Source organism: Moschus berezovskii, chromosome 4 (genome assembly GCF_049115385.1).
Source record: "Moschus berezovskii isolate FMDL1 chromosome 4, NW_MosBer_1.0, whole genome shotgun sequence".
Lineage (NCBI taxonomy): Eukaryota > Metazoa > Chordata > Mammalia > Artiodactyla > Moschidae > Moschus > Moschus berezovskii.
Window position 1 is genome coordinate 93,133,205 of NC_142463.1, and position 27,073 is coordinate 93,160,277.

General features: G+C 39.8%; 1 protein-coding gene and 1 pseudogene across 8 annotated transcripts in view; one reads left to right on the top strand and one right to left on the bottom strand.

The window, feature by feature from the left end:
• The window catches only part of PHTF1 (putative homeodomain transcription factor 1), an 83,078-nt gene that overhangs the window by 30,175 nt on the left and 25,830 nt on the right, over positions 1 to 27,073 (bottom strand). For 7 of the 8 annotated variants that reach the window (XM_088835594.1, XM_088835599.1, XM_088835596.1 and 4 more), the window contains exons 4-8: positions 21,591 to 21,660; positions 20,990 to 21,148; positions 6,096 to 6,252; positions 4,758 to 4,892; positions 3,318 to 3,477 (exon numbers count right to left, since the gene is read on the bottom strand). In XM_088835594.1, coding sequence (XP_088691720.1) covers positions 3,318 to 3,477; positions 4,758 to 4,892; positions 6,096 to 6,252; positions 20,990 to 21,148; positions 21,591 to 21,660 — 681 coding nt within the window. The remainder of the gene's footprint in view (positions 1 to 3,317; positions 3,478 to 4,757; positions 4,893 to 6,095; positions 6,253 to 20,989; positions 21,149 to 21,590; positions 21,661 to 27,073) is intronic. The other variant, XM_055402973.2, reaches the window with a different exon arrangement.
• Positions 10,661 to 11,247, top strand: LOC129541218 (large ribosomal subunit protein eL29 pseudogene; annotated as a pseudogene).

The window sequence follows — 27,073 nt, forward strand, 5'->3', positions numbered from 1 at the left end:
TACTAGAGCTAACCAGTGAATTCAGGAAAGTCACAGGATACAGTCAATACACAGAAATCACTGCATTCCTATAAACTAACAATGAAAAATCAGAAAGAGAAATTAAGGAATCAATACTATTCACCATTGCAACAAAAAGAATAAAATATCTAGGAATAAACCTATCTAAAGAGACAAAAGACCTGTATACAGAAAACTATAAGACACTGATTAAAGAAATCAAAGACTATATAAACAGATGAAGAGATGTTCCATGTTCCTGGGTAGAAGAATCAATATTGTGAAAATGACTTTACTACCAAATGCAATCTACAGATTCAATGTGATCCCTATCAAAATTACCAATGCCATTTTTCATGAACTAGAACAAAAAATTTTACAATTCATATGGAAACACAAAAGACCCTGAGTAGCCAAAGCAGTCTTGAGAAAGAAGAATGCAGCTGGAGGAATCAACCTTCCTGACTTCAGGCTACACCACAAAGCTACAGTCATCAAGACAGTATAGGACTGACACAAAAACAGAAATATAGACCAATGGAAAAAGACAGAGAACCCAGAGATAAACCCACACAGCTACGGGTACCTTATTTTTGACAAAGGAGCCAAGAATATACAACGGGGCAATAAGTGAGATATCTGGACATCTATGTGCAAAAGAATGAAAAAGACTACCTAACACCATACACAAAGATAAACTCAAAATGGATTCAAGACCTAAATGTAAGACCAGAAACTATTAAACTCTTAGAGGAAAACACAGGCAGAACACTCGATGACATAAATCAAAGCAAGATCTTCTATGACCCACCTCCTAGATTATTGGAAATAAAAACAAGAATAAACAAGTGGGACCTAATTAAACTTAAAAGCTTTTGCACAGCAAAGGAAACTACAAACAAGGTGAAAAGACAACCCTCAGAATGGGAGAAAATAACAGCAAGGGAAACAACTGACAAAGAATTCCCAAAATATATAAGCAGCTTATACAGCTCAATACTAGAAAAGCAAAGAACCCAATCAGAAAGTGGGAAAGGCATCTGAAGAGACATTTCTCCAAAGGACATACAGATGGCTAACAAGCACATGAAAAGATGCTCAACGTCACTCATTATTAGAGAAATGCAAATCAAAACTACAATGAGATACCACCTAATAACAGTCAGAATGGCCATCACCAAAAAGTCTATAAAATAAATGCTGGAGAGGGTGTGGGGGAAAAAGAACACTCTTGTATTGCTGGTGGAAATGTAAACTTACACAGCCACTATGGAAGGCAGTATGGAGGTTCCTTAAAAAGCCAGGAATAAAACCACCATATGACCCAGCAATCCCACTCCAAGGCATATACCCTGAAGAAACCAAAATTAGAAAAAGACACGTGTACCCCAATGTTCATTGCAGCACTATCTACAATAACTAGAACATGCAAGCAACCTAGATGTCCATTGACAGATGAATGGATAAAAATGCTGTGGTACATATATACAATGGAATACTACTCAGCCTTCCTGAGGAGTTCCTTCCATAAAAAGGAATGCATTTGAATCCATTCTACTGAGGTGGGCAAACCGAGACCTATTATACAGAGTGAAGTAAGTCAAGAAGAGAAATACAAATATTGTATACTGACACATATATATGGAATCTGAAGAGATGGCACTGATGATTTATTTTCAGGGCAGGAATGGAGAAACAGACATAGAGAACAGACCTATGGACATAGGGGGAGGAGAGGAAGGAGAAGGCGAGATGTATGGATAGAGTAACACAGAAATTTACAATACCACACGTAAAATAGATAACCAATGGGAATTTGCTGTATGACTCGGGGAACTCAAACAAAGGCTCTGTGACAATCTGTAGAGGTGGGATGGGGAGTGAGATAGGAGGGAGGGGACATGTGTGTACCTATAGTTGATTCTTGCTGATGTATGACAGAAAACCACAATATTCTGTAAAGCAATTATCCTTCAATTAAAACATTAAAAAAATAAAATAAAAGCATCTATCTCACAGAGCTGCTGAAACAATTAAGTGAGTTGCTGCTGCTGCTGCTGCTAAGTCACTTCAGTCGTGTCCGACTCTGTGTGACCCCATAGATGGAAGCCCACCAGGCTCCCCCGTCCCTGGGATTCTCCAGGCAAGAACACTGGAGTGAGTTGCCATTTCCTTCTCCTATGTGTGAAAGTGAAAGTGAAGTCGTTCAGTCATGTCCGACCCTTAGCGATCCCACAGACTGCAGCCTACCAGGCTCCTCCATCCATGGGATTTTCTAGGCAAGAGTACTGGAGTGGCTTGCCATTGTTACTACATGTAAATCACTTAGAATAGTGCCTGATTGCAGTAATGGCTCAAAAAAATTAGCTCTTTTTATAATTCATAAATGCCACAGTCTAACAAATAAGAAAATATTTCATGACTATAACATAAAAGTATAGTTATTTTTAGACATAAAGCAGAATAATAGCTCTATCTAAACATAAAAATATTTTCCCAAACCTTAACACACACTATCCCTGCCTCTCTGGAAGATGATATGGCAGCCTCTATACCAATCTGTTCATTGAATCTACCATCCTCCTCCTAAGTCTGGACCAGGGGCAGATACAACAACAAGCTCTGGCCCTAGAAATTGGAAGAATAAGATAAAATCTGCATATTATACTTCACGGTGTTCTCCTTTTCATGTCCTTTGGTTTTACATTTCAAATGACACAAATCTGTTAGAAGCTATTGTGTGCTTTTAGCAGAGTCTAGATAGCATATTAAAAAGCAGAGACATTACTTTGCCAACAAAGGTCCATCTAGTCAAGGCTATGGTTTTTCCTGTGGTCATGTATGGATGTGAGAGTTGGACTGTGAAGAAAGCTGATCGCCGAAGAATTGATGCTTTTGAACTGTGGTGTTGGAGAAGACTCTTGAGAGTCCCTTGGTCTGCAAGGAGATCCAACCAGTCCATTCTAAAGGAGATCAGTCCTGGGTGTTCATTGGAAGGACTGACGCTAAAGCTGAAATTCCAATACTTTGGCCACCTCATGCGAAGAGTTGACTCACTGGAAAAGACTCTGATGCTGGGAGGGATTGGGGGCAGGAGGAGAAGGGGACGACAGAGAATGAGATGGCTGGATGGCATCACCAACTCGATGGACATGAGTCTGAATGAACTCCGGGAGTTGGTGGTGGACACGGAGGCCTGGCGTGCTGTGATTCATGGGGTCGCAAAGAGTCGGACACGACTGAGCAACTGAACTGAAGAATAAAAAATTTTACACAAGAAAAGGACCAGGTAATATTTATACTCATCTAAATCTTACCCTACGGCCCTTTTCTCCATCGGAAAATTTTGCTTTCTCTCTTGTTTGCCACATTCTGATCTCTGGTCGACACTGTCTCTTCTTGATGATAGGATGCAGACAACCTGAATCATAGTCAGTTTCTGTCCCTCTGTTACATATTAATTTAACTCTTTTCATCCTATTTTTTAAAGGAAAAAAATGATTAATAATTAGTTTTCTGAAAGTAATATCTTTCATGAAACCACTTTTCTTCTGAGGAGTAGAATATGTTAATCTGGAAATCAAGAAGATTCAGAAATCGTGTTTTTCAGGCTCTCCAGCTTTCCTAAGGGTGTAGGAAGCCAGAATATAGTTCTCTCTCTAGTCTCCAAATACTTGGGTCAGTTAATTGAGAGGAATCCTGTTCTTTTTGGTTTTGCAAGGAAGTAGGTTCACAGTCTTACAATCAAACACAAAGCCAACCCCTCCCTCACATTTCCTGTTTGTGCCACTTCACAGGGTGTCTTTCCCTCTTCTGTCCTTCAAAGCCCAGTAACTCTCGGCTCTTCCATGACTCCTGCCTACTGTTTCACCCCAGAATAATCATTCCATCTGCTGAACTGTGTGGCCTTTAGTCAGCAAGATACCATTTATGATATTTTTACATTGTTGTGACTGCCTCATACCTGCTAGTTTTACTTTCCTAATAAGATGGTAAATCACTGAGAAGAGTCTGAAAGTGCAGTGCCCAGCACAACCTTCAGCACAAAGAACTCAAATGCTTCAACGAAAGAGTGTCAACTTATCTTTAGAAAAATATGTGGACACAATTTGTCTTCAAAAATGAAGCTGCAGAACACTTTACTTTTGAATCACAAACATTAATATATGACAAAAATAAGTATTTCTTCGAGTCGCAGTACCACTGTCATGACCTACAAAATCATGAAGGAGGTTGTAGTTGTCTTAGATTCATCTCCCTTTCTGTCCTACAGCCCATTGACAGCAGCCTCCTGCCCTGCCTCCCACATCTAAAGAGGAATCAGCTCTCACACTGAAAAATACCTCATCTCTTAAAAATTCTTCTTTCTCTCAAGATATTTGCCAATATGGCTTAAAATATTTAATCTTTGAGAGTATTTATATTTCCATAATCTTGTGGTCTAAAAAGCCATTACAGATCAAACAGAATGACACTTTCATGGTAGATAACTGGACTTATGGGTAATACGGCAAACACTGGTGACACTGTGAATAAGAAAACCATTCTAGAACTTTTAAAAATCACACCACTCTGCTAATATGCTTACACTGCATACTCCTAAAACCTAATCAGGTTATATACTATGCAAACACTAAAATGAACACAAAAACAAGCAAACCTTCCATTTTATTGGAAGTATTAATAAGTATTAATTTGGTGAAAATGTGAAAATTGGGAAGTATTAATAAGTGGGAAGTATTAATAAGACTTCCCACCTGTTGCCAAAGAGAGTCCTCCAAAAACTACCATTAAGGGGTGCAGATTCCAAAGTTTCCACTCCTCTGGCTTTATCAGAGGAGTTATTTCCATTTTCTCGGCTCCCATCACCATTCACAGTTTTTCGTAATTTTCTACAAAAAAATATTTCAACAACTTCAGATTATTCAAGACCTTTTCTATTTCTGCTTAGAATATCCCTACCATTTACCACCTGAAATTAAGTACAATGAATTTCTCATAATGAGGATAACTTATGCATGAACATTTCTGATTTAAGGGCAAAAACAGATTCCAAAGATACCAAAGGGTATCATTTTGTTCATTCATTAAAGAAACAGAACTGCTATTCAAAAACATTACTAGCAGGAAAATTTTCTTATATATGACCAACAGTCTTTTCAAGAAACACTAAAAAAGAAAAAAGAACAATTTTCTTTAAATATGGATGTCAGAAATCTACCCATTTGGCACATTTAATCAGGGAAACACGAAATAATAGCAAGTGATCATTTTTTTGGATATCCTATGCAGTGAAAAGATATATCCTGTAAATACCAATGAGACACAGCAAAATATTTAATTTCTTTAGAAAACATTAAATCAATTAAACTGAATTTTCAAGGAATATTCTTTTCTGGGGAGAAAAAAAAACATGTTTAGAAAATAACATTCAAAAATAAGTATAAATATGTAGAAATTCTTTGCACCAAATGAAAAAATCTTATATAGTAACTCCTTGGGGGAACAAAAACAATACTCTGAGGAAAGATGACTTGTGGAAGATAATATCATATACACTTTAAAAATGTTTAACAGTTCCAAAACCCACACACAGCACATAATCAGTAAAGACATGACATGAATGACATGACATGAATCCAATGTGTAGAAAAGTTAAATCTTTATTAAAAGTTCAGAACATGAAGAAATCAATTCTTTTTACTATTGAAAAAAGGTAAGAACATTAATACCATTAATCAGACATACTAAGATCCTTGTATACAGTGAATTTTCACCAAATTTTAAGACTGAATTGTGAAGAATGCTTTACCAAAGTCATTATTTAATGACTTTAGTAAGGAATAATATAGCATAGGAATTTTCCTTTTAAACAACTGTACTGAATGACCCCCTCCCAATTAAAAGTTTATGACAAAGCTTCTTAGCATCAGGGAGAAAAGTAAAATAGTAAAGCACTCATTTCTTCTAGCCAAAAAAAATTAATGAAAAATATATGCAAAAGAGGAAGATTTTTTATTAATTTACTCCAAGATTTTGTTCTATAAGGCCTCTCCTAGAAAATACACAACCTTAAGTGTAACTTCTTATCTCACCTTCTTCTCCGATTTCCATTGTTCCCTGATGGCCTTGTTATCTGAGTAGACACAATTTGACAGTGGACAGTTCCCATGAGTAACATAAGGCACAAGGGTCCGAGGACTTCACTTACATTCACAATAGGCATCATAAAATATAACACGAGTGCTATCACTGAAAAGAAAAGGTTTCAAAATGGAAACCATTAGGGCTCATCTTTAAAATCAATTCTAATAACCATACAGATTATTTCTCCAAAAATCTATCATGTAAAAAGTACACAGGTGAAAACACATAATTTCCTTCAATACAATCCACCTGCACATTAGCTGGGTGAAAACCTGAAGCCCTAGATCACAGAGCAAGTGAAGAATGATATGTCCAGAGGATATGCCTTTCTGGCAATATGATAGTCTAGGTATTTCTAGATATTTCCACCAACTAGCTGCCATATAATCCTTTGTACTGTTGCTCTGCTCAGAGGAATAGTATTTTCCAAGGCCCAGAGTTATATGTAGCAATTAGTAGATCTAAGATTTGAACCCAGGCAGCTAGGCTCCAGAGTCTTTTTTGGGAGGTTGGGGGTGGGGGTGGGGTTTGCACAGTGTGACATGTGAGATCTTAGTTCCCAGACCAGTGACAGAACCCAGGCCCCTGCAGTGGAAGCGTGGAGCCCTAACCACTTGACCAACAGGGAATTCCTAGAGTCCTTACTGTTAACTGCTATGCTACATTGCCTCTCTGTATGTATGAAGTGTCCAAAGATATAAAAAATGAAAGAAACAGAAGAATATTACAAATTATCTCCCAAAACTTCCAGATACAAGTTTACAGATTAGTTCTTCCAGACCTGCACATAAAGATGATTTTTGTGCTATACGAACTTTTCTATGTGGAGAAAATTAATTTCATTCCCTAATACCCTGAAGAGCATTCTTGCCTTGAAAACCCCATCAACAGTATGAAAAGGCAAAAATATATCATTCTGAAAGATGACCCTCCCAGGTCAGTAGGTGTCCAATATGCCAATGGAGAAGAAGAGAGAAACAGCTCCAGAAGGAACGAAGAGGCTGAGCCAAAGCGGAAATGACGCCCAGTGGTGGATGTGTCAGGTGGTGAAAGTAACGTTCGATGCTGTAAAGACCAATATTGCATAGGAACCTGGAATGTTAGGTCCGTAAATCAAGGTAAATTGGAAATAGTCAATCAGGAGATGGCAAGAGTGAACATCAAAGGAGTGAAGGGCTGAAGACACTGAGACATCACAGCAGTGCTGGAAAATAACAGCAGCAATATATGTTCCAACCTCCACTCTCTGCCCGGACAAAATAACCGTTAAGCAACAGTAAAACAAAAATATTTCAGATAAAAAAACTAAGGATTTCTCACCAAAGGCCTGCATTACTTCTATTCCTTAAAATGTGGACCCTCAAGAAGGAATGAAGAGTATCGCAAATGGTAAATACCTTGGTAAAATTAAAGACAATTTTTCATTTTACTCTACTTAAAATGTATAGGCTGATTTAAAACAAAAATTGTTATCTTGTGGGGTTTATAACATATGTACTTATAATGCATATGGCAACTGTATTGTAAAGGGTAGGGGTATTAAATGAACCTAGAAAACTGCAAGGTTTCTATACAATAGGCAAAGTGCCCAGGTTCATTACTTGGGAGTAAGGAAAAACATGGAATGTTGGGAGTGCCTTTAGATCAAGTCATTACTCTCTTAGGTATTAACCAAGAAAAATGAAAGCATATGTGCACACAAATATTTGTATCTGAATATTCATAGCCGTTATATCTGTAATAGTCCCATACTGAAAAAAATTCAAATATCCATCAACAGGTGAAAATATAAGCAAACTATGTCCTATTCAGAAAATGGAGTGCTACTCAGCAATGGTAATCAAGTACTGATGCATACAACAACATGAGTGAATTTCAAAATAATTTTCCTAGTAAGTCAATCAAAAAGAAGAGCACAAATTCTATACTACTTATATAAAATTCTAGAAAGCACAAACTAATCTGTATTAGTAGAAAGCTGATAAGTGATTTCTAGGAGAGAACAAAGGAGACAGAGGAAAGGGATGAATTATAAATGGGCAAATGAAACTTTGGGGAATGGTGGATTTGCTCATTACCTTGATTTATTATATACCTTGATTATATTTTCACAGGTGTATATATATGTCACTTGCATTGCATTGTATACTTTAAATATATTCTACTTATTATACATCAAAAAAAAAAGTGTGAAAATCGACATTTTAGGAATCAGTGAACTAAAATGGACAGGAATGGGCAAATTTAATTCCAATGACCATTATATCTACTATTGTGGGCAAGAAATCCTTAGAGGAATAGAGTGGCCCTCATAGTCAACAAAAGAGTTCAAAATGCAGTACTTGGATACAGTCTCAAAAACGACAGAATCACCTCAGTTCATTTTCAAGGCAAACCATTCAACATCACAGTAATCTAAGTCTATGCCCCAGCCACTAATGCCGAAGAAGAAGAGTGGTTCCATGAAGATCTACAAGACCTTCTAGAACTAACAGCAAAAAAAAGATGTCCTTTTCATCATAGGGGATTGGAATGCAAAAGTAGGAAGTCAAGACATACCTGGAGTAACAGGCAAGTTTGGCCTTGGAGTACAAAATGAAATAGGGCAAAGGCTAATAGTTTTGCTAAGAGAATGCACTGGTCATAGCAAACAACCTCTTCCAACAACACAAGAGATGACTCTACACATGGACATCACCAGATGGTCAGTAGCAAAATCAGATTGATTATATTCTTTGCAGTCGAAAATTGAGAAGCTGTATACAGTCAGCAAAAACAAGACCTGGAGCTGACTGTGGCTCAGATCATGAGCTCTTTATTGCAAAATTCAGACTTAAATTAAAGAAAGTAGGGGAAAGCCACTAGGGCATTCAGGTATGACCTAAATCAAATCCTTTCTGATTATAGAATGGAAGTGACAAACAGATTCAAAGGATAGGATCTGATAGAGTCCATGAAGAACTATGGATGGAGGTTCACAACATTGTGGTGACCAAAACATCCCCAAGAAAAAGAAATGCAAAAAGGCAAAATGGTTGTCTGAGGAGGCCTTACAAATAGCTGAGAAAAGAAGAGAAGCTAAAGGTAAAGGAGAAAAGGAAAGATACACCCATTTGAATGTAGAGTTTCAAAGAAAATCAACAAGAGATAAGAAAGCCTTCTTAAGTGAACAGTGCAAAGAAATAGGGGAAAACAATAGAATGGGAAAGACTAGATATCTCTTTAAGAAAATTAGAGATAACAAGGGGATATTTCATGCAAAGATGGGCACAATAAAGGGTAGAAACAGTATGGACCTAACAGAAGCATGAGATATTAAAAAGAGGTGGCAAGAATACATAGAAAAACTGTACAAAAAAGGTCTTAATGACCCAGATAACTATGATGGTATGATTATTTACCTAGAGCCAAACATCCTGGAGTGTGAGTCAAGTGGGACTTAGGCAGCATTACAAAACTAGTGGAGGTGATGGAATTCCAGCTGAGCTATTTCAAATCCTAAAAGATGATACTGTGAAAGTGCTGCACTCAATATGCCAGCAAATTTGGAAAACTCAGCAGTGACCACAGGACTGGAAAAGGTCAGTTTTCACCCCAATCCCAAAGAAGGGCAATGCCAAATAATATTCAAACTACCACACAATTGCACTCATTTCACATGCTAGCAAGTAAATGTTCAAAATCCTTCAAGTCAGGCTTCAACAGTACATGAATAGGCAATTTTCAGATGTACAAATTGGATTAAGAAAAGGTAGAGGAACCAGAGATTAAATTGCCAACATCCACTGGATCACAGAAAAAGCAAGAGAATTCCAGAAAAACTTTTTGCTTCACTGATTACGTTAAAGCCTTTGTGTGAATCACAACAAACTGTGGAAAATTCTTCAAGAGATGGGAATACCAGACCACCTTATCTGCCTCCTGAGAAATGTGTATGTAGATCAAGAAGCAACAGTTAGAACCAAACATGGAACAAAAAAACTGGTCCAAAATTGGGAAAGGAGTACATCAATGCTGCATATTGTCACCCTGATTATTTAACTTATATGCATAGTACATCATGTGAAATGCCAGGCTGGATGAAACACAAGCTGGAATCAAGACAGCTGGAAGAAATATCAATAACCTCAGATATGTATATGACACCACCCTGTGATTCACGGGGTCGCAGAGTTGGACAGGACTGAGTGACTGAACTGAACTGAATGGCAGAAAGCAAATAGGAATTAAAGAACCTCTTGAAGAAGGTAAAAGAGAAGACTGAAAAAGCTGGCTTAAAACTCAACATCCAAAAAATTACGATCATGGCATCTGGTTCCATCACTTCATGGCAAACAGATGGGGAAAAGATGGAAACAGTGACAGACTATTGTCTTGGGCCCCAAAATCACTGTGATGGTGACTGCTGCCATGAAATTAAAAGATACTTGCTCCTTGGAAGAAGAGCTATGACAAACCTAGACAGCGTATTAAAAAGCAGAGACACTTCCTCTTTCTCTTCCAGTCCCACGCACTTCGGCATCTGCGGGCTCTGGTGCAGACATGGCCAAGTCCAAGAACTACACCACGCACAACCAGTCCCAAAAATGGCATAGAAATGGCATCAAGAAACTCCGATCACAACGATATGAATCTCTTAAGGGGGTAGACCCCAAGTTCCTGAGGAACATGCGCTTTGCCAAGAACAAGAAGAGCCTGAAGAAGATGCAGGCCAACAATGCCAAGACCATGAGTGCACGTGCTGAGGCTATCAAGGCCCTCGTGAAGCCCAAGGAAATCAAGTCCAAGATGCCAACAGGTGGCAGCCGCAAGCTCAACCGACTTGCCTACATCACTCACCCCAAGTTTGGGAAATGTGCTCGTGCTTGCATCGCCAAGGGTCTCATGTTCTGCCGGCCAAAGTCCCAGGCCAAGGCTCCAACCAAGGCCAAGCCACCTACAGCTGCAGCTCCAGCTGCCAAGGGTGCCCAGGCCCCCACCAAAGCTCCAGAGTAGAGACCTTCATCTGCCAGTGTGAGGACAGAAGGACTGGTGTGACCCCCTGGGCTGCTGTCTGCGTGGGGCTGGTGTCCTCATGTGCTATTTGTACAAATAAATCTGACACAGATAAATAAAATAAAATAAAAAGTAGAGACATCACTCACTTTGAAGACAAAGGTCCATCTAGTCAAAGCTCTGGTTTTTCCAGTAGTCATGTATGGATGTAAGAGTTGGACCATAAAGAAGGCTGAGCACTGAAGAACTGATGCTTTTGAACTGTGGTGTTGGAGAAGGCTCTTCAGAGTCCCATGGACAATAAGGAGATAATACCAGTCATCCTAACAGAAATCAGTGAATATTCATTAGAAGGACTGATGCTGAAACTGAAGCTCCAGTACTTTGGCCATAGGATGTGAAGAGTTGAAGCTGAAGCTCCAATACTTTGGCCATATGATGTGAAGAGACTATTTGCTGCTAAAGACCCTGATGCTAGGAAACGCTGAGGGCAGCAGAAAGGGGAGGCAGACGAGGAGATGGTTGAATGGCATTATTGACTCAGTAACGTGAGTTTGAGCAAATGCCGGGAGATAGTCAAGGACAGGGAAGCCTGGCATGCTGCAGTCCATGGGGCTGCAAAGAGTCAGACATGACTGAGCGACTGAACAACAATACCCTGATACCGAACAAACGTAACAGCAACAAGAAAACAATAAACTACAGACCTTGCAGACTTGTGAACATGGATACAAATTTACCTCTAAAATGTTAAGTACCAAATAATTTCACAATTTGTATGGAAATACAAAAAGCCTCACATAGCCAAAGCAATCTTGAGAAAGAAGAATGGAACTGGGGGAATCAACCTGCCGGACTTCAGGCTCTACTACAAAGCCACAGTCATCAAGACAGTATGGTACTGGCATAAAGACAGAAATAAAGATCAACGGAACAAAATAGAAAGCCCAGAGATAAATCCATGCACCTATGGATACCTTATCTTTGACAAGGGAGGCAAGAATATAAAATGGAGAAAAGACAATCTCTTTAACAAGTGGTGCTGGGAAAACTGGTCAACCACTTGTAAAAGAATGAAACTAGGACACTCCCTAACACCATACACAAAAATTAACTCGAAATGGATTAAAAGATCTAAATGTACGACCAGAAACTATAAAACTCCTAGAGGAGAACATAGGCAAAACATGACTCACCTCCTAGAATATTGGAAATAAAAGCAAAAATAAACAAATAATTAAAATTAAAAGCTTCTGCACAGCAAAGGAAACTATAAGCAAGGTGAAAAGATAGCCTTCAGAATGGGAGAAAATAATAGCAAATGAAGCAACTGATAAAGGATTAATCTCCAAAATATACAAGCAACTCCTACAGCTCAATTCCAGAAAAATAAATGACCCAATCAAAAAATAGGCCAAAGAACTAAACAGACATTTCTCCAGAGAAGACATACAGATGGCTAACAAACACATGAAAAGATGCTCAACATCACTCATAATCAGAGAAATGCAAATTAAAACCACAATGAGGTACCATTTCACGCCAGTCAGAATGGCTGCTATCCAAAAGTCTACAAGCAATAAATGCTGGAGAGGGTGTGGAGAAAAGGGAACCCTTTTACACTGTTGGTGGGAATGCAAACTACTACAGCCACTATGGAGAACAGTGTGGAGATTCCTCAAAAAACTGGAAATAGAACTGCCATACGACCCAGCAATCGCACTCATGGGCATACACACCGAGGAAACCAGAATTGAAAGAGACACATGTACTCCAATGTTCATTGCAGCACTGTTTATAATAGCCAGGACATGGAAGCAACCTAGATGTCCATCAGCAGACGAATGGATAAGAAAGCTGTGGTACATTTACACAGTGGAGTACTACTAAGCAATTAAAAAGAATACATTTGAATTAGTTCTAATGAGGTGGATGAAACTGGAGCCTATTATACAGAGTGAAGTAAGCCAGAAAGAAAAACACCAATACAGTATATTAACACATATATATGGAATATAGCAAGAGGATAACAATAATCCTGTATACGAGACAACAGCAGAGACTCGGATGTGTGGAGCAGTATTTCGGACTCTGTGGGAGAGGGCGAGGGTGGGATAATTAGGAGAACGGATTGAAACATGTATATTATCATATGTGAAATGAATCTGATGTGGTTGGGGGCTCCCCAACTCAACACTCTGTGGATTTAAGAGGCCGTTCCTTCCAGAAGTGTATAAATTAGCCTGGGATAGAACCTGCACACTGAATTTACTAATTAAGAAATGTGAAACCAGAACTATAAAGGTGGCATAGAAATACAAGAAACCATTCTTAAGTAATCTTTTAAAACTTTGAACAGAGTTACAGATTTTACCATTTGTTATAAACTGGTATATATAATTTAACCAGAACCATAAGAAAATTAGTATTGTGTGAATTCTGAAGCACTTTCAACATGTTGTAGGAATAACGTGGACTTTCTTGAATTTTACACATTCATAAGTAAATGGTCTGTATCTCGTGCCTTTGTTGGCTTTCTGTGAGCTGTAGTTTCGGGGAAGTGAGCAGCTCTCATTCCTGTAACTCTTGTAATCCAGTCATTCGTGTGCCTCCTTCATGTGGATTCAGTACAGCTGTGGTGCTGTTATCCCTCTGATAGGAACTCTAACTCTGTGTAAAGCCCCAAAGTTCTGTTACTTATTTTTATTTTATATTGTGCTATATTTTATTTACAGTGTTGTAAAATTTTAAAAAAAAATAAAAAATAAAATGTTAAGTACCACGAAGGCAAGGATATTTGTCTATTTTGTTCGCTGCCATACCAAGATAGTATGTGGCACAGAGTACACACGCAATTATTTGCTGAATGAATGATTAAAATACTTCAATGTAAATTTGACAATATAGCAAAAGAATAATTCACCAAGACCACATAGGGTTTATGCTAGAAGGAGAGTAGGAAATCTTTCTCAGAGCCTAAAAGAGTACTTGGCACAGACATGTTAGGCACTTAAGGAATTGCTGACTGAGACAGAATCTATGAAATTTAATATTTTAATAGGATGTAGTTTTGATCATGTGCATACATGTCATCTCAGTTACCAACTGTGTAAAAGGTCTTTGTCCCTGATTCCTGGGAGGTAACCCTTAAACTCTTAGAATTTCTCAAGTGTTGGAAAGTACCTTTGTTTTCATGGTGGGTCCCTTGGACCACACCAGGTAATATATGCCAATAAAATGACTAAGAATAGGAGTAGCCACACCAGAAATACCAACTATGTAATTAGAGGGCTGGGGCTCTGAGCTACATTATATCAGCATGATCTTTGGGGAGGGAACAGGAGCTAAAGACTGAGTTTAATTCCATGGCCAGTGACTCAATCAACGAGGCCTACATAATAAACCCTCAATGAAAACTCTGAATTCCAAAGCTTGGGTGAGTTTCTCTGGTTGGTCATACCTTGTGCATATTGCTATCCATCAGGAATAGAAGGTAACACAACCCTAAGGATGACAAAAACTTCCTGATTGGAGCCTGCCCAGACTTTGCCCTGTACATTTCTCCTAATTTGTATCCTTCTGCTATAATAAAACTGTAAATACAGCACTTTCCTGAATGCTTTGAGTTATTCTGGTGAATTATCAAACCTGAGGGAATGAGTGGGGGACCCTGAAAGGCTGATCAGAGTAAGAATAGCCCTGCTGCTGCTGCTAAATCGCTTCAGTCATGTCCGACTCTGTGCGACCCCATAGATGGCAGCCTACAACGCTCCTCCGCCCCCGGGATTCTCCAGGCAAGAAAACTGGAGTGGGTTGCCAGGGATCCCCAAAGTAAGGCTGGTATCTTGGGAAGGACTGTGCCTTTAACATGTGAAGTCTGGTCCAATACTAGAAGTGAAAAAGCGTTCCATAAAGTTAAACATCTGTTCCTGATTTGTAATTAATCTTAAATGTCAATCTTTACTAAAATACTAGGAATGTAAAAATATGCTCTTAATATGCTAAAGAATATATAAGTAGTACTCACTTTGGCAGCACATATACTAAAGAACATACAAGCAAAATCAACATGCATCATATTAATGAAGACATTCTGAGCAGAAACAAAACAGGGTGACCACTCTTACTGTTAACACTGCGCTAAATATGTAGACTAATTCTATGAAAGTAAATAAAATGTATGGTAAAAGACCAACTTTTCATAACACTAACAATTTGGCTGAATAATTAGAAAATCTGAGAGAAGCACTGAAAAACTATTAGAAAAAATGAGAGTATAGAAAACAGCTGGTTATAACAATTTTAATACAAACTAAAATCTTGCAATTATAACAGCAAATATTAGTTAAAATACATAAGCAAATAAAAAGCCTCATACCTAAAGCAGCAACAACAAGAATAAAAACAAACTATTTTCCTTTAATATGGAATTTCCCTAATAGCTCAGTTGGTAAAGAATCCGCCTGCATTGCAGGAGACCCTGGTTCGTTTCCTGGGTCAGGAAGATCCGCTGGAGAAGAGACAGGCTACCCATTCCAGTAGTTTTGGGCTTCCCTTGCACCCTGCTTATTTAACTTATATGCAGAGTACATCATGAGGAACGCTGGGCTGGAAGAAGCACAGGCTGGAATCAAGATTGCCGGGAGAAATATCAATAACCTCAGATATGCAGATGACACTACCCTTATGGCAGAAAGTGAAGAGGAACTCAAAAGCCTCTTGATGAAAGTGAAAGAGGAGAGTGAAAAGGTTGGCTTGAAGCTCAACATTCAGAAAACAAAGATCATGGCATCTGGTCCCATCACTTCATGGGAAATAGATGGACAAACAGTGGAAACAGTGTCAGACTTTATTTTTTTGGGCTCCAAAATCACTGCAGATGCTGACTGCAGCCATGAAATTAAAAGACGCTTGCTCCTTGGAAGGAAAGTTATGACCAACCTTGATAGTATATTGAAAAGCAGAGACATTACTTTGCCAACCAAGGTCCATCTAGTCAAGGCAATGGTTTTTCCTGTGGTCATGTATGGATGTGAGAGTTGGACTGTGAAGAAAGCAGATCGCCGAAGAATCGATGCTTTTGAACTGTGGTGTTGGAGAAGACTCTTGAGAGTCCCTTATACTGCAAGGAGATCCAACCAGTCCATTCTAAAGGAGATCAATCCTGGGTGTTCATTGGAAGGACTGATGCTAAAGCTGAAACTGCAATACTTTGGCCACCTCATGCGACGAGTTGACTCACTGGAAAAGACTCTGATGCTGGGAAAGATTGGGGGCGGGAGGAGAAGGGGACGACAGAGAATGAGATGGCTGGGTGGCATCACCGACTCTGTGGACATGAGTTTGCGTGTACTCCGGGAGTTGGTGATGGATAGGGAGGCCTGGCGTGCTGTGATTCATGGGGTCGCGGAGAGTGGGACACGACTGAGCGACTGATCTGATCTGATCTGTGGCTCAGCTGGTAAAGAATCCGCCTGCAATGCAGGAGACCTGGGTTCGATCCCTGGGTTGGGCAGATCCCCTGGAGAAGGGAAAGGCTACCCACTCCAGTATTCTGGCTTGGAGAATTCCATGGACTGTATAGTTCATGGGGTCACAAAGAGTCGGACATGACTGAGCAACTTTCACTTTCAAGCATCCTCTGATGGATGACACACATAAACAAAATGTGGTCTATACACACAGTCGGTTACTATTCACCCTCAAAAAGGAAAGAAATACTGGCACATGCTACAAATGGATAAATCCTGAAGACATTATGCTAAGTGATATACAGTATGATTCTATATATATGAGGTAGGTAGAGTAGTCAAATTCATAGTCAGAAAGCAGAATGGTAGTTGTCTGGGGCTGGGGATAGGAGGAAGTGGAGAGTTACTGATTTAAGGGTACAGAGTTTCAATGTGGAAAAATGAAAAAAGCTCTGGAGATGGATGGTGGTGATGGCAGATGAGTAATGTGAATGCACTTAATATCACTGAATTGTACACTTAAAAATGTTAGATGGTAAATTTTATGTGTATTCTACCATATGGAAAAAAAAATGAGCTTAACAAGATCTAAGCAAGCTTTATAAGAAAAAAATAAATTCCTACAAAACTTTACAAAACCATATAATAGACTTGACTAAAAGGAGAAAAATATCAATTTTCTCTCTATTCCCTCCAAATATATATCTACATTTTGGAGTGGGGTATGGGGAGTTCCAGTCCAAATTTCAATTTTTTTTTGGTCTTTGATCATGATAAAATATTCTAAATTATTTTGCAAAGAGTAAGCAAGTAAGAACACCTAAGAGAAAATGTTGAATAAAAGAGTAATTGAGGAATACTTGTCCCGCTCAATGTTACTGCATATTAAATAGCAACAGTAATTAAAGAAATATGGCACTGATATGAAAATAACCAGATTGATGGTGCAGAATATATGGTCCAGAAATGGACCCAGCATACACGAAAATTTAATATATATAATTTATCTCAACAAGAAAGGAAATTCTTTAATAACAAACATGTGGAAAAATATTTAATGTCATCCTTACAAATAACCAAAGAAATGCAAATTAAACAAGCAAAATACTAACTTTTGTATATCAAATTAGGTAACAATTTTTTAAATTATGATAATCTTATAAGATTGTGGTAAAATACAATCTACTACTTTCCAAAAGAACTGTCACCAGCAGTTTCACTATATGCACTAAAAACCTTAATATGTTTAAGGTCTTTGATCTGTTAATTCTATTTCAGAGAATAAACTCCAAATATATATGAAACATTTTGTTCATGATGGCATTAATTAATAGGAAAAAACTAAAAACAACCTAAATGTTAGCTATATGAGAAGGCTTATTGTGAATTATGGTACTTTTATATAATGGAATATTAAATAGTTATAAAAAGTGTTTATGGTAAATCCTTATGATAGACTCATACAGACTTTAAAATATTGGGTTGGCCAAAAAGTTTGTTCAAGTTTTTCCATAACATCTTGACAGAAAACCCAAGAAAGCTTTTTAGTCAACTCAATAGTTTGAAATGATGATGTGTCCACATGATGGAACATTATGCAGCAATTATATTTCTAAAGACAATTTAAAAAACTGATGCAGATAAAAGAAAATAAAATCACCCCAAATTCTATCACCCTAACCCAACCTTCCCCTTCCACCTACTCTTTGTTCTAATTCACGTCTATCTGCTCAGGAATAACTATATCTATACTACCCTCTTTCAGGAAGTGTTTCTGGTAAGCAATAGAGCATAGTGAAGAGCATACGCTGGGTCCCTACACACAGTGAAGAGAGATAAAACATCAGGTAGTGATGTGTGATACGTAGTCCCCTGTGACAGGGACTGAGGGGTGGCAGGACTATTTAGAAAGTACAAACACAGCAAGCTTATGAAAGCTACATCTGAGTGCAGATCTTAAAGATGAAAGAAAAGACAGTCATGTGAAAAGCCTTACAATTATTTCAATCAGAAAGAAAAGCCCTGGGTGAGGAAAAGAAAAAGGCCTCTTGCCTTCAGTGAGCAAGGAAGAAAGTGCTAAGACATGGCATCCAAGAGGTCAGCAGAGGAGCAACCACGTAGGGCACTGGAAGCCCTGGTGGGGAGGTTTGGGCTTCTATTCTAAGAGCAATGAGAAGTCACTACAGGGTTTTAAGCAGAGAAATGTGATATAGTTTCCATTTCAAAAGATTTCTCTAACTGTTGGGAGAAGAATGATGGGTAGAAAGAAAACTCAAAATAGACACTGTTCCAGTGATCAAGGCAAAGGAATGCTGGGGCTGTGGTACAGCAGCAGAAACTGTGTTAGGTGCTCAAAGCATATTCCGGAGGTCAGACTTACAGGCATGGTTACAGATGGGATGTGAGAGTTGATGACAGAGTAAAAGGGAGTGAAAGCGTTAGTTGCTCAGTTGTGTCTGACTCTGTGCAACCCCATGATTGCAGCCCACCAGGCTCCTCTGTCCATGGAATTCTTCAGGCAAGAATACTAGAGTGGGTAGCCATTCCCTTCTCCAGGGGATCTTCCCAACCCAGAGATAGAACCCAGGTCTCCTGCACCGAAGGTAGATTCTTTACCCTCTGAGCCATTAGGGTAGAATAGGAAGACTTAATTTTTCACTTGAAAGTTAGGTGGGTGATGGAATCATTTAATGAAATGGGGGAAGACCTAAAGAAGAATCAGTTCAGTTCAGTCACTCAGTCTGACCCTTTGTGACCCCATGAACCGCAGCACGCCAGGCCTCCCAGTCCACCACCAACTCCCAGAGTCTACCCAAATCCATGTCCATGAGTGGGTGATGCCATCCAACCATCTCATCCTCTGTCGTCCCCTTCTCCTCCTGCCCTCAATCTTTCCCAGCATCAGGGTCTTTTCAAATGAGTCAGCTCTTCATATCAGGTGGCCAAAGTATTGGAGTTTCAGCTTCAACATCAGTCCTTCCATTGAACACCCAGGACTGATCTCCTTTAGGATGGACTGGTTGGATCTCCTTGCAGTCCAAGGGACTCTCAAGAGTCTTCTCCAACACCACAGTTCAAAAGCATCAATTCTTTGGTGCTCAGCTTTCTTTATAGTCCAACTCTCACATCCATACATGACTACTGGAAAAACCATAGCCTTGACTAGACGGACCTTTGTTGACAAAGTAATGTCTCTGCTTTTTAATATGTTGTCTAGGTTGGTCATAACTTTCCTTCCAAGGAGTAAGCGTCTTTTAATTTCATGGCTGCAATCACCATCTGCAGTGATTTTGGAGCCCCCAAAAATAAAGTCAGCCACTGTTTCCCCATCTATTTGCCATGAAGTGATGGGACCGGATGCCATGATCTTAGTTTTCTGAATGCTGAACTTTAAGCCAACTTTTTTACTCTCCTCTTTCACTTTCATCAAGAGGCTCTTTAGTTCTTTACTTTCTGCCATAAGGGTGGTATCATCTGCATATCTGAGGTTATTGATATTTCTCCTGGCAATCTTGATTCCTGCCTGTGTTTCCTCCAGCCCAGCGTTTCTCATGATGTACTCTGCATATAAGTTATATAAGCACGGTGACAATATACAGCCTTGACGTACTCCTTTTCCTATTTGGAACCAATCTGTTATTCCATGTCCAGTTCAGTGTATACAAAATAAAAGATTGTAAAAAATTAAAATTCAATTATATCCGAATAGAACTCAAGTTCAAGATACTTATTAAATCTTTATACGGAAATGTCAAACAGGCAGTTGGCTTTACAAGCCTATGTCTTCCCTGCTGGCTCAGATGGTAAAGTGTCTGTCTATAATGGGGGAGACCTGAGTTCAATCCCTGGGTTGGGAAGATCCTCTGGAGAAGGAAATGGCAACCCACTCCAGTACTCTTGCCTGGAAAATCCCATGGACAGAGGAGCCTGGTAGGCTATAGTCCATGGGGTCACAAAGAGTCGGACACAACTGAGAAACTTCACTTTCACTTTACAAGCCTTAAGTTCAGCAGAGGTCAGTCTGAAAATATTATTTTGAGAATCACCTTGTTAAAGGAACAAGGCTTGATGAGAGTACCTAGAGAAAAGAATCTGGGATCTAACCTTGAGGATTCAAAGCTCAGTCAGAAGAAAAATTACAAAGGTCTGGTCAATGAGACAGGTGGAAAGAAATCGAAGAGAAGAGTTAGACAGTCATATCTGCTCTCTCTGAACAAATAAATTTAAGATGATCTCCAAATAGTGAATATCCCTTCAATTTTTTGTACATGAAACCATCAAATGAAAGGGTAAATATAAGAACAGTAAGGTCTGCATGACCTAATAGCATCAGCAGCAAAAAGAAACTCATAGTTTATCCAAACTTCTCCAATTACCTTGCATGAGGTAAAGCAGTAGCAGCCAAACAAAGATTCTTAAAGAGGTAACTTGAATCCACCAATTGCTGAAAAGTGGAAAAAACACAACTCGAACAAGCCCCTTCCGAGTCAGAGATGTCCATGGAATTTCAGGTTTGGCTTTGGCAAATGTTGAGCCTTTAAATACACATAAAACAAAATATCAAACATTTTCATACACTAACGCCCACTTGTAACACTACACTAAAAACAAGTGAGAGCAAAAATCAGCACATAACTTGTTCAGTTAAAAAGAATCCACTTAGATGTTCCAAACATACACTAACCTCTTGCCTCAGTCACTGGGACAGGAGCTCAAAATAAGCCAGCCTCCTTTGAATGATATACAATATATTTTTCTTCATTACACAGCAGTAGGTCTCCAAGTTCATCTCTCTTTCACCCTCACAGAAACCTTGCAATTTACATAGCCACACAGTATTAAGCAAAGGGGAAAGAATGCTAAAGCCTGAATGATGAGGGAAGAACACTACTTTTGGGAATTAGGAAGAATCTTTAGCACTCCAAGGAAATAACATAATGATATACCCAAAAGAAACAAGCCAACTTTAGAACTCACCTCTGATTAAGTCAACGTCAATCAAGTCTGCCTTTATGTGACCCATCTTTTTTGGTTTGTTTTTGAAGCCCTAGAATAAAACAAACAAGCAAAAAAACAGAAATAAAGTTTTAAGAATCACCTTTAAAACAAAAGATAAGCTTACATTTGTTTTCTCTATTTCTGACTCCCTTTTACGGGGTACAGTTAATCCTAATGCTCCTTAAAGGAATCTGTCATTAGTATTTGTTTAAGTTTTATCAAGTAAAGTATCAGTATCTTTAAAAATAATCAAACAGTACCAAAAGGTCAGTAAGTGAAAAACAGGTAGTCCCCTAACCCACCTTACCCACTTCTCCCAATTTCATTCATTAAAAACAAATAGCTTTCATCTTTTTTTTAGCCCTTTTTCTTGTTGCTTACTTACATAGGTCTAAATAATATGTTTATACTGCTATTTTTCAATTTATTGATTTTAAAAATAATCTATGCACTCCTAATATATGAAAATTAAGCTCTCTTACACAGCACTAACTCCTACAACCTAACTTTCAACCAAAAACATTTATCTTCACAATACAGTCAATTAATTTTTGGCAAATCAGTAATTGATTGTTTATGAATGATTCCTTGTGTGCTGTATTTTTCCATTTATTCTATGATGTCAGTGAAAATAATTTATCAGTTTCCAAATACTCAAATGCCAGAAAATTAATCGAAGTCTTTTTTTTCCCTAAAGAAAAAAATTCCTGGAAACCCCCTCCCCAGGACCTCTGTCTTGCTGCTACAATTGGACGAGTTGCTGTCTGGGCCTGCTGCACGTCTATCATCCCAGAACTTCTCACTCCTGATAATCCCCTTCCCCGTCTCTGCAGTGAGTCACTGCTCTATCCATGTTCTTGGGGTGCATTCCTTTAGCAGCTTCCTGAGAAAAGGGGTCACAGAAGATCATGTTCTCAATCCTTGCATGTCTGAAAATTTTACTCTACCGTTATACTTGATTAGAAGTTACACTAGAGGATTCCCCTGGTGGTCCAGTGGTTAGGAATCTGCCTGCCAATGCAGGAGGCATGGGTTCGACCCCTGGTCCGGAGAGATTCCACATGCCGTGGTGCAATTTAAGCCCTTGTGCCACAACTACTGAGTCCACACACCCTAGAGCCTGTGCTCTGCAACAAGAGAAGCCATAGCAATGAGAAGCCTGCACACAGCAATGAAGACTCAGTGCAGCCAAAATCAATAAAAATAAAATAAAACTACATTATATGTAGAATTCTGAGTTGTTAATCATTTTCCCTCAGGAATTAAGACACTGTCCCATGGTTTTCTAGCTTCCAATGTTGCTGTTGCAAACTCCAATGCCATTCTGATTCCTGATCCTTTGAATGTAAATTCTTTCCTCTTAACCTTCACTTTATCCATCGTGTTCAGAATGATGTCCTTTTTTGACAGAAGTAACATTCATGATAAACCATGTACTTTATCACATAATGATATGCCTTGATACGAGTCTTTTATCATCTACTGTGCTGAGAATCCCTTCCATATAGAAATACATGTCTTTCAGTTTTACGGACATTTTCTTATAATTTATATTTAAATTTCTTCTAAGACTTTTAACTTTTCTATTTTCTACCTCTTCTGTCTTTTTGTTCTGCTTTCTAGAAATTTCTTCAAATTCTTCTATTGAATTTTTCATTTTGAAGCAGAGACTGCCACCCTGTCCTGCTTGCCATGCCAGCCACCGCACATGCTGGGGTGTCACTCCAGGACCTTGCTTCAGACAGGCAATCTCCCCTATCCATTAAGCCAGTGATGGCTCTGTCGCTGACTCCAAGCTCTTTCTTTGGTCTGGAAGCTGCACTGAGCACAGACCTTGGAGGACTGTGGGCTGCAGCCCAACAGAGGAGTGTGAACTCTAAGGCAAAACTATCCTTCACTAGAGTCCTAATGAAGTCCAGACAGGACACAGTAGTAAGTGTAGTAGAGAGATGTGAATTGATTCCAGGGTTGGTTTGTTGTTGCTTTTGAAGCTAAACTTTGCCATATTTCACCACGGATTAAGTGGAGGGGAGGATTAAGGAGAATGTAGAAGCAAGTGTTTCTGGTTTAGACAGCTAGAAACATTTATTAAAGTGGGAAAACCAAGTGTCCCACTTCTCACACTGTTCGCTGAACCCAGGGTGGGCAAGATGTGAGTGGAGAAGCTGGAAGGAAACTTGAGGAGCCGTAGGAATTACAGACACATTTATTCTCTCTGGGCTTCCAAGGCAGCCGTAACACAGCCATGCTGTATTATCTGATGGCTGACCCAGCAGACACAGCCAAAATGAAGCTGCAAGGGCTTTTCAGGTGAGCTTATATAGGCACACAGAACAAAAGTGGCCCCGTGGCCAAGCGAGTATATCCTGATGTACATGCACAGTGCTATAAATGATCTCAGCTATTACATAACCATGTGATGTCATTGTTTACAGAATGTGGGGTGAGAGGTCGCAGGGCAAGAGCACCAGACCACCGCCATCTTGGCTAACTGCTCCTTCCCTACATTCCATCCCTTCAGGGTCTCTTGCCTCACAATATAAGCACAGTCCATCTTCCATGATATTCCCTTGGTGAGTTAACGCTGACCCTTGGATCCACATCCCATAACAGCAGTATAGGCTACAACAAATAGCACTCGTCACCCAGGATACAACCTGGAACTCATGTTACCTGCAAAAGCCCCCACTGGCATCAGGCCCACCCCTTCAAGGAGGGGATTTCTGTGCTGTTCACAGTTCACCCACATTATTACATTTTTTAAATCTGAGGACACACAGAGGACACAGCTTTTATAATATACTGTTTCAAATCTACATCACAGGACATAGCCTTTACAGTAAACACAACATCAACATAACAATTTCACTGATGCTGGACGCTTCCATTTCACCAAGTCTTCTGTAACCAGCCTGTGGCATATAGTTGGGCTATGCAGGTACCCTTGGGGAAGGACCTGGAACGTCCACTGGCATCCCTCCCCAGTGAATGCAAAGTGACACTGGCTCTCAGCTGTTATAGCTATAGAGAAAAAAGCATTAGCTGAGTCCACTACACAGTGCTAAGTGTCAAAGCGGCATGCATAGGTGGCACCACCTTATGTAGTTCTCTGTGATCCACAGTCATTCCCCATGAGCACCAGGCTTCCGAACAGGCCACATGGGGGAGTTAAACCGACTGGACTATACGCGGGTTGTACAATGTCCACTTTTGCCAGCTCGACAATGGTGGCGCCTGTTTCTTCATAGCCACCTGGTAGATGATACTGTCTCACAGCTGTCACCCTCCAAGGCGCTGGCAGTAACTGTGGAGGATGCTTTGTATAGCCCCTCACAACAGTCTTCACCACAGGCATTTAGAGATGAAACTCCCCCACAGAGGCCTATAACATTAAGACTTGCAGAACATCTTATCCCCAAAATATATTCCAGGATCAGGGACACATACACAGTATACACCTGCACAGGGAGTCAGCCGATTTCTAGAGGTAAAGACACAGCTTTCACCTTAACCATCTGGCTGCCACAGCCGTCAGTGTGTGCACTATGGCCGGAAGCTGTTCTGGCTTGCCATAAACAAGCCTGCTTTCGGCACGGTGTCCACCAGGGCCACTGCTCTCTGTATGCTAGCCAGTGACCAGTGAATAGCAAGTTCCACATGGGGCCTCCCATCCCCGCATGGGCACTGTGGGTAGGCATGTTGGCCTGAGCCCAATTCAAAGTGGAAAAGGGCATCGTATGCATCTCCCATTTGGTAAACTTCTGCTCGGGTCTCAGTTGCTCCCATACCTCTAGGAGTACATGCTAAGTCAATTCAGTCATGTCTGATTCTTTGCAACCCCATGGACTGTAGCCCACCAGGCTCCTCTGTCCATCGGACTCTCCAGGCAAGAATACTGGAGTGGGGTGCCATGCTCTCCTCCAAGTGGTCTTCCTGACTCAGGGATCGGACCTGTGCCTCTTATGTCTCCTGCACTGGCAGGCAGGTTCTTTACCATGAGCACCACCTGGGAAGCCCCTCTAGGAGTATAGCATTGGGCCGTTTATCAATTTTATTTCCATCAATTCCCGCTGCCAGTAAATCGGCCCACGTCTGCATTTACATCACCCGGACAGAGTCTTTACCAGATTGGTCCCCATTCCAGATCTTCACACTCCTAAAACCTTTGGCCTGCCACCACCCTCTATTTCTCCCAAGGTAGCCACCATCAAGGTGGCCTCATAGATGGGGCACCCCACATAGGGTGCAGAATAACAGAGATCCAAAAGAGGTGAGCAGGCATTGTTCAAAATAGCATTTCACATGGTACCCATAAGATGCTTGTCATCTGAGCCTCGGGTATTTAGGTTAAACATCAACTGCTTCATGCCCAGTTCTCTCATCACTTGAGTCAGTATCTGGGAGTTCTCCCATGTTTGCCCACATGGTGTGGATGGCAGCGTAATCCATTCTATCAGGGTGTGTTTGGTTAGATGCACAAGCACTCTGCAACCTTTGTCTCAACAAGGGGTGAGTAGTTATAGATGCTAACTGCTCTGTCTCATCCCTGGAACAAATGATACCATCCACCCCTGTATCCCAGGGTTGCAAAAGCCATGCTGCCAAGGTTTCCCCTTCTTTTTTGCTGAAACTGCTTACCCAAGTTGACCAACTCTGTCTGAGTATATGGTCGATATGTTGTGAATTCAGTCACACTGGGGGCTCCTTGAGGATGTCCCCCTACCGTGGGGCATAGGTTGCTCATTCTTGACTTTCTACTGTACAACGGGCCTTGCTGACAAGTGGGGACCTGTGGTCTCAATGTTCATCATCGTCCAAGCTCCTTCCCCAGGAACTACACTCAGCCTCTCAGCATCAAGCCCCCATAGCTTTGAACTGTGTCTGTGAGCATCTACGGTCTATCCCAGTGTATTTTATGCAACTGATGGCAAGATACGTCCTAAGATAATGACTTCATCTATGTTACTTTGGCTTACAAAAAGTTTCATAGGAAAGCTCTACTTTTGGATAATGGGGGAAACCTGTATATTCATATTTACTGAACATGTTTTATTTTATTAACACATAAAAAATGGTTTTGCAGGAAAGACTCAGGATCTGAAAGTCATGATAACTTTGCTGTATATGATGACTCACAAGCAAATTTGTAAATTATCTTTTGTGTTTCAAAATCCTGGTTTGCCTAACAGTTTTATTTCATTAGTACTAATAAGGAAAATTGTCTCAGAGGACTGGATAAAGCAGATGTGGTACATATACAGAATGGACTATTACTCAACCATTAAAAAGAAGGGACTAATGTCATCTGAAGCAATGTGGATGAACCTAGACAGTGCCATACTGAGGGAAATAAGTCAGACAGAGAAGGAGAAATATTATGGAATCTAAAAAGAAATGATACAAATGAACTTAAAAACAGAAGGAGACTCACAGACTTAGAGAATGAACTTATGGTTGCAGGG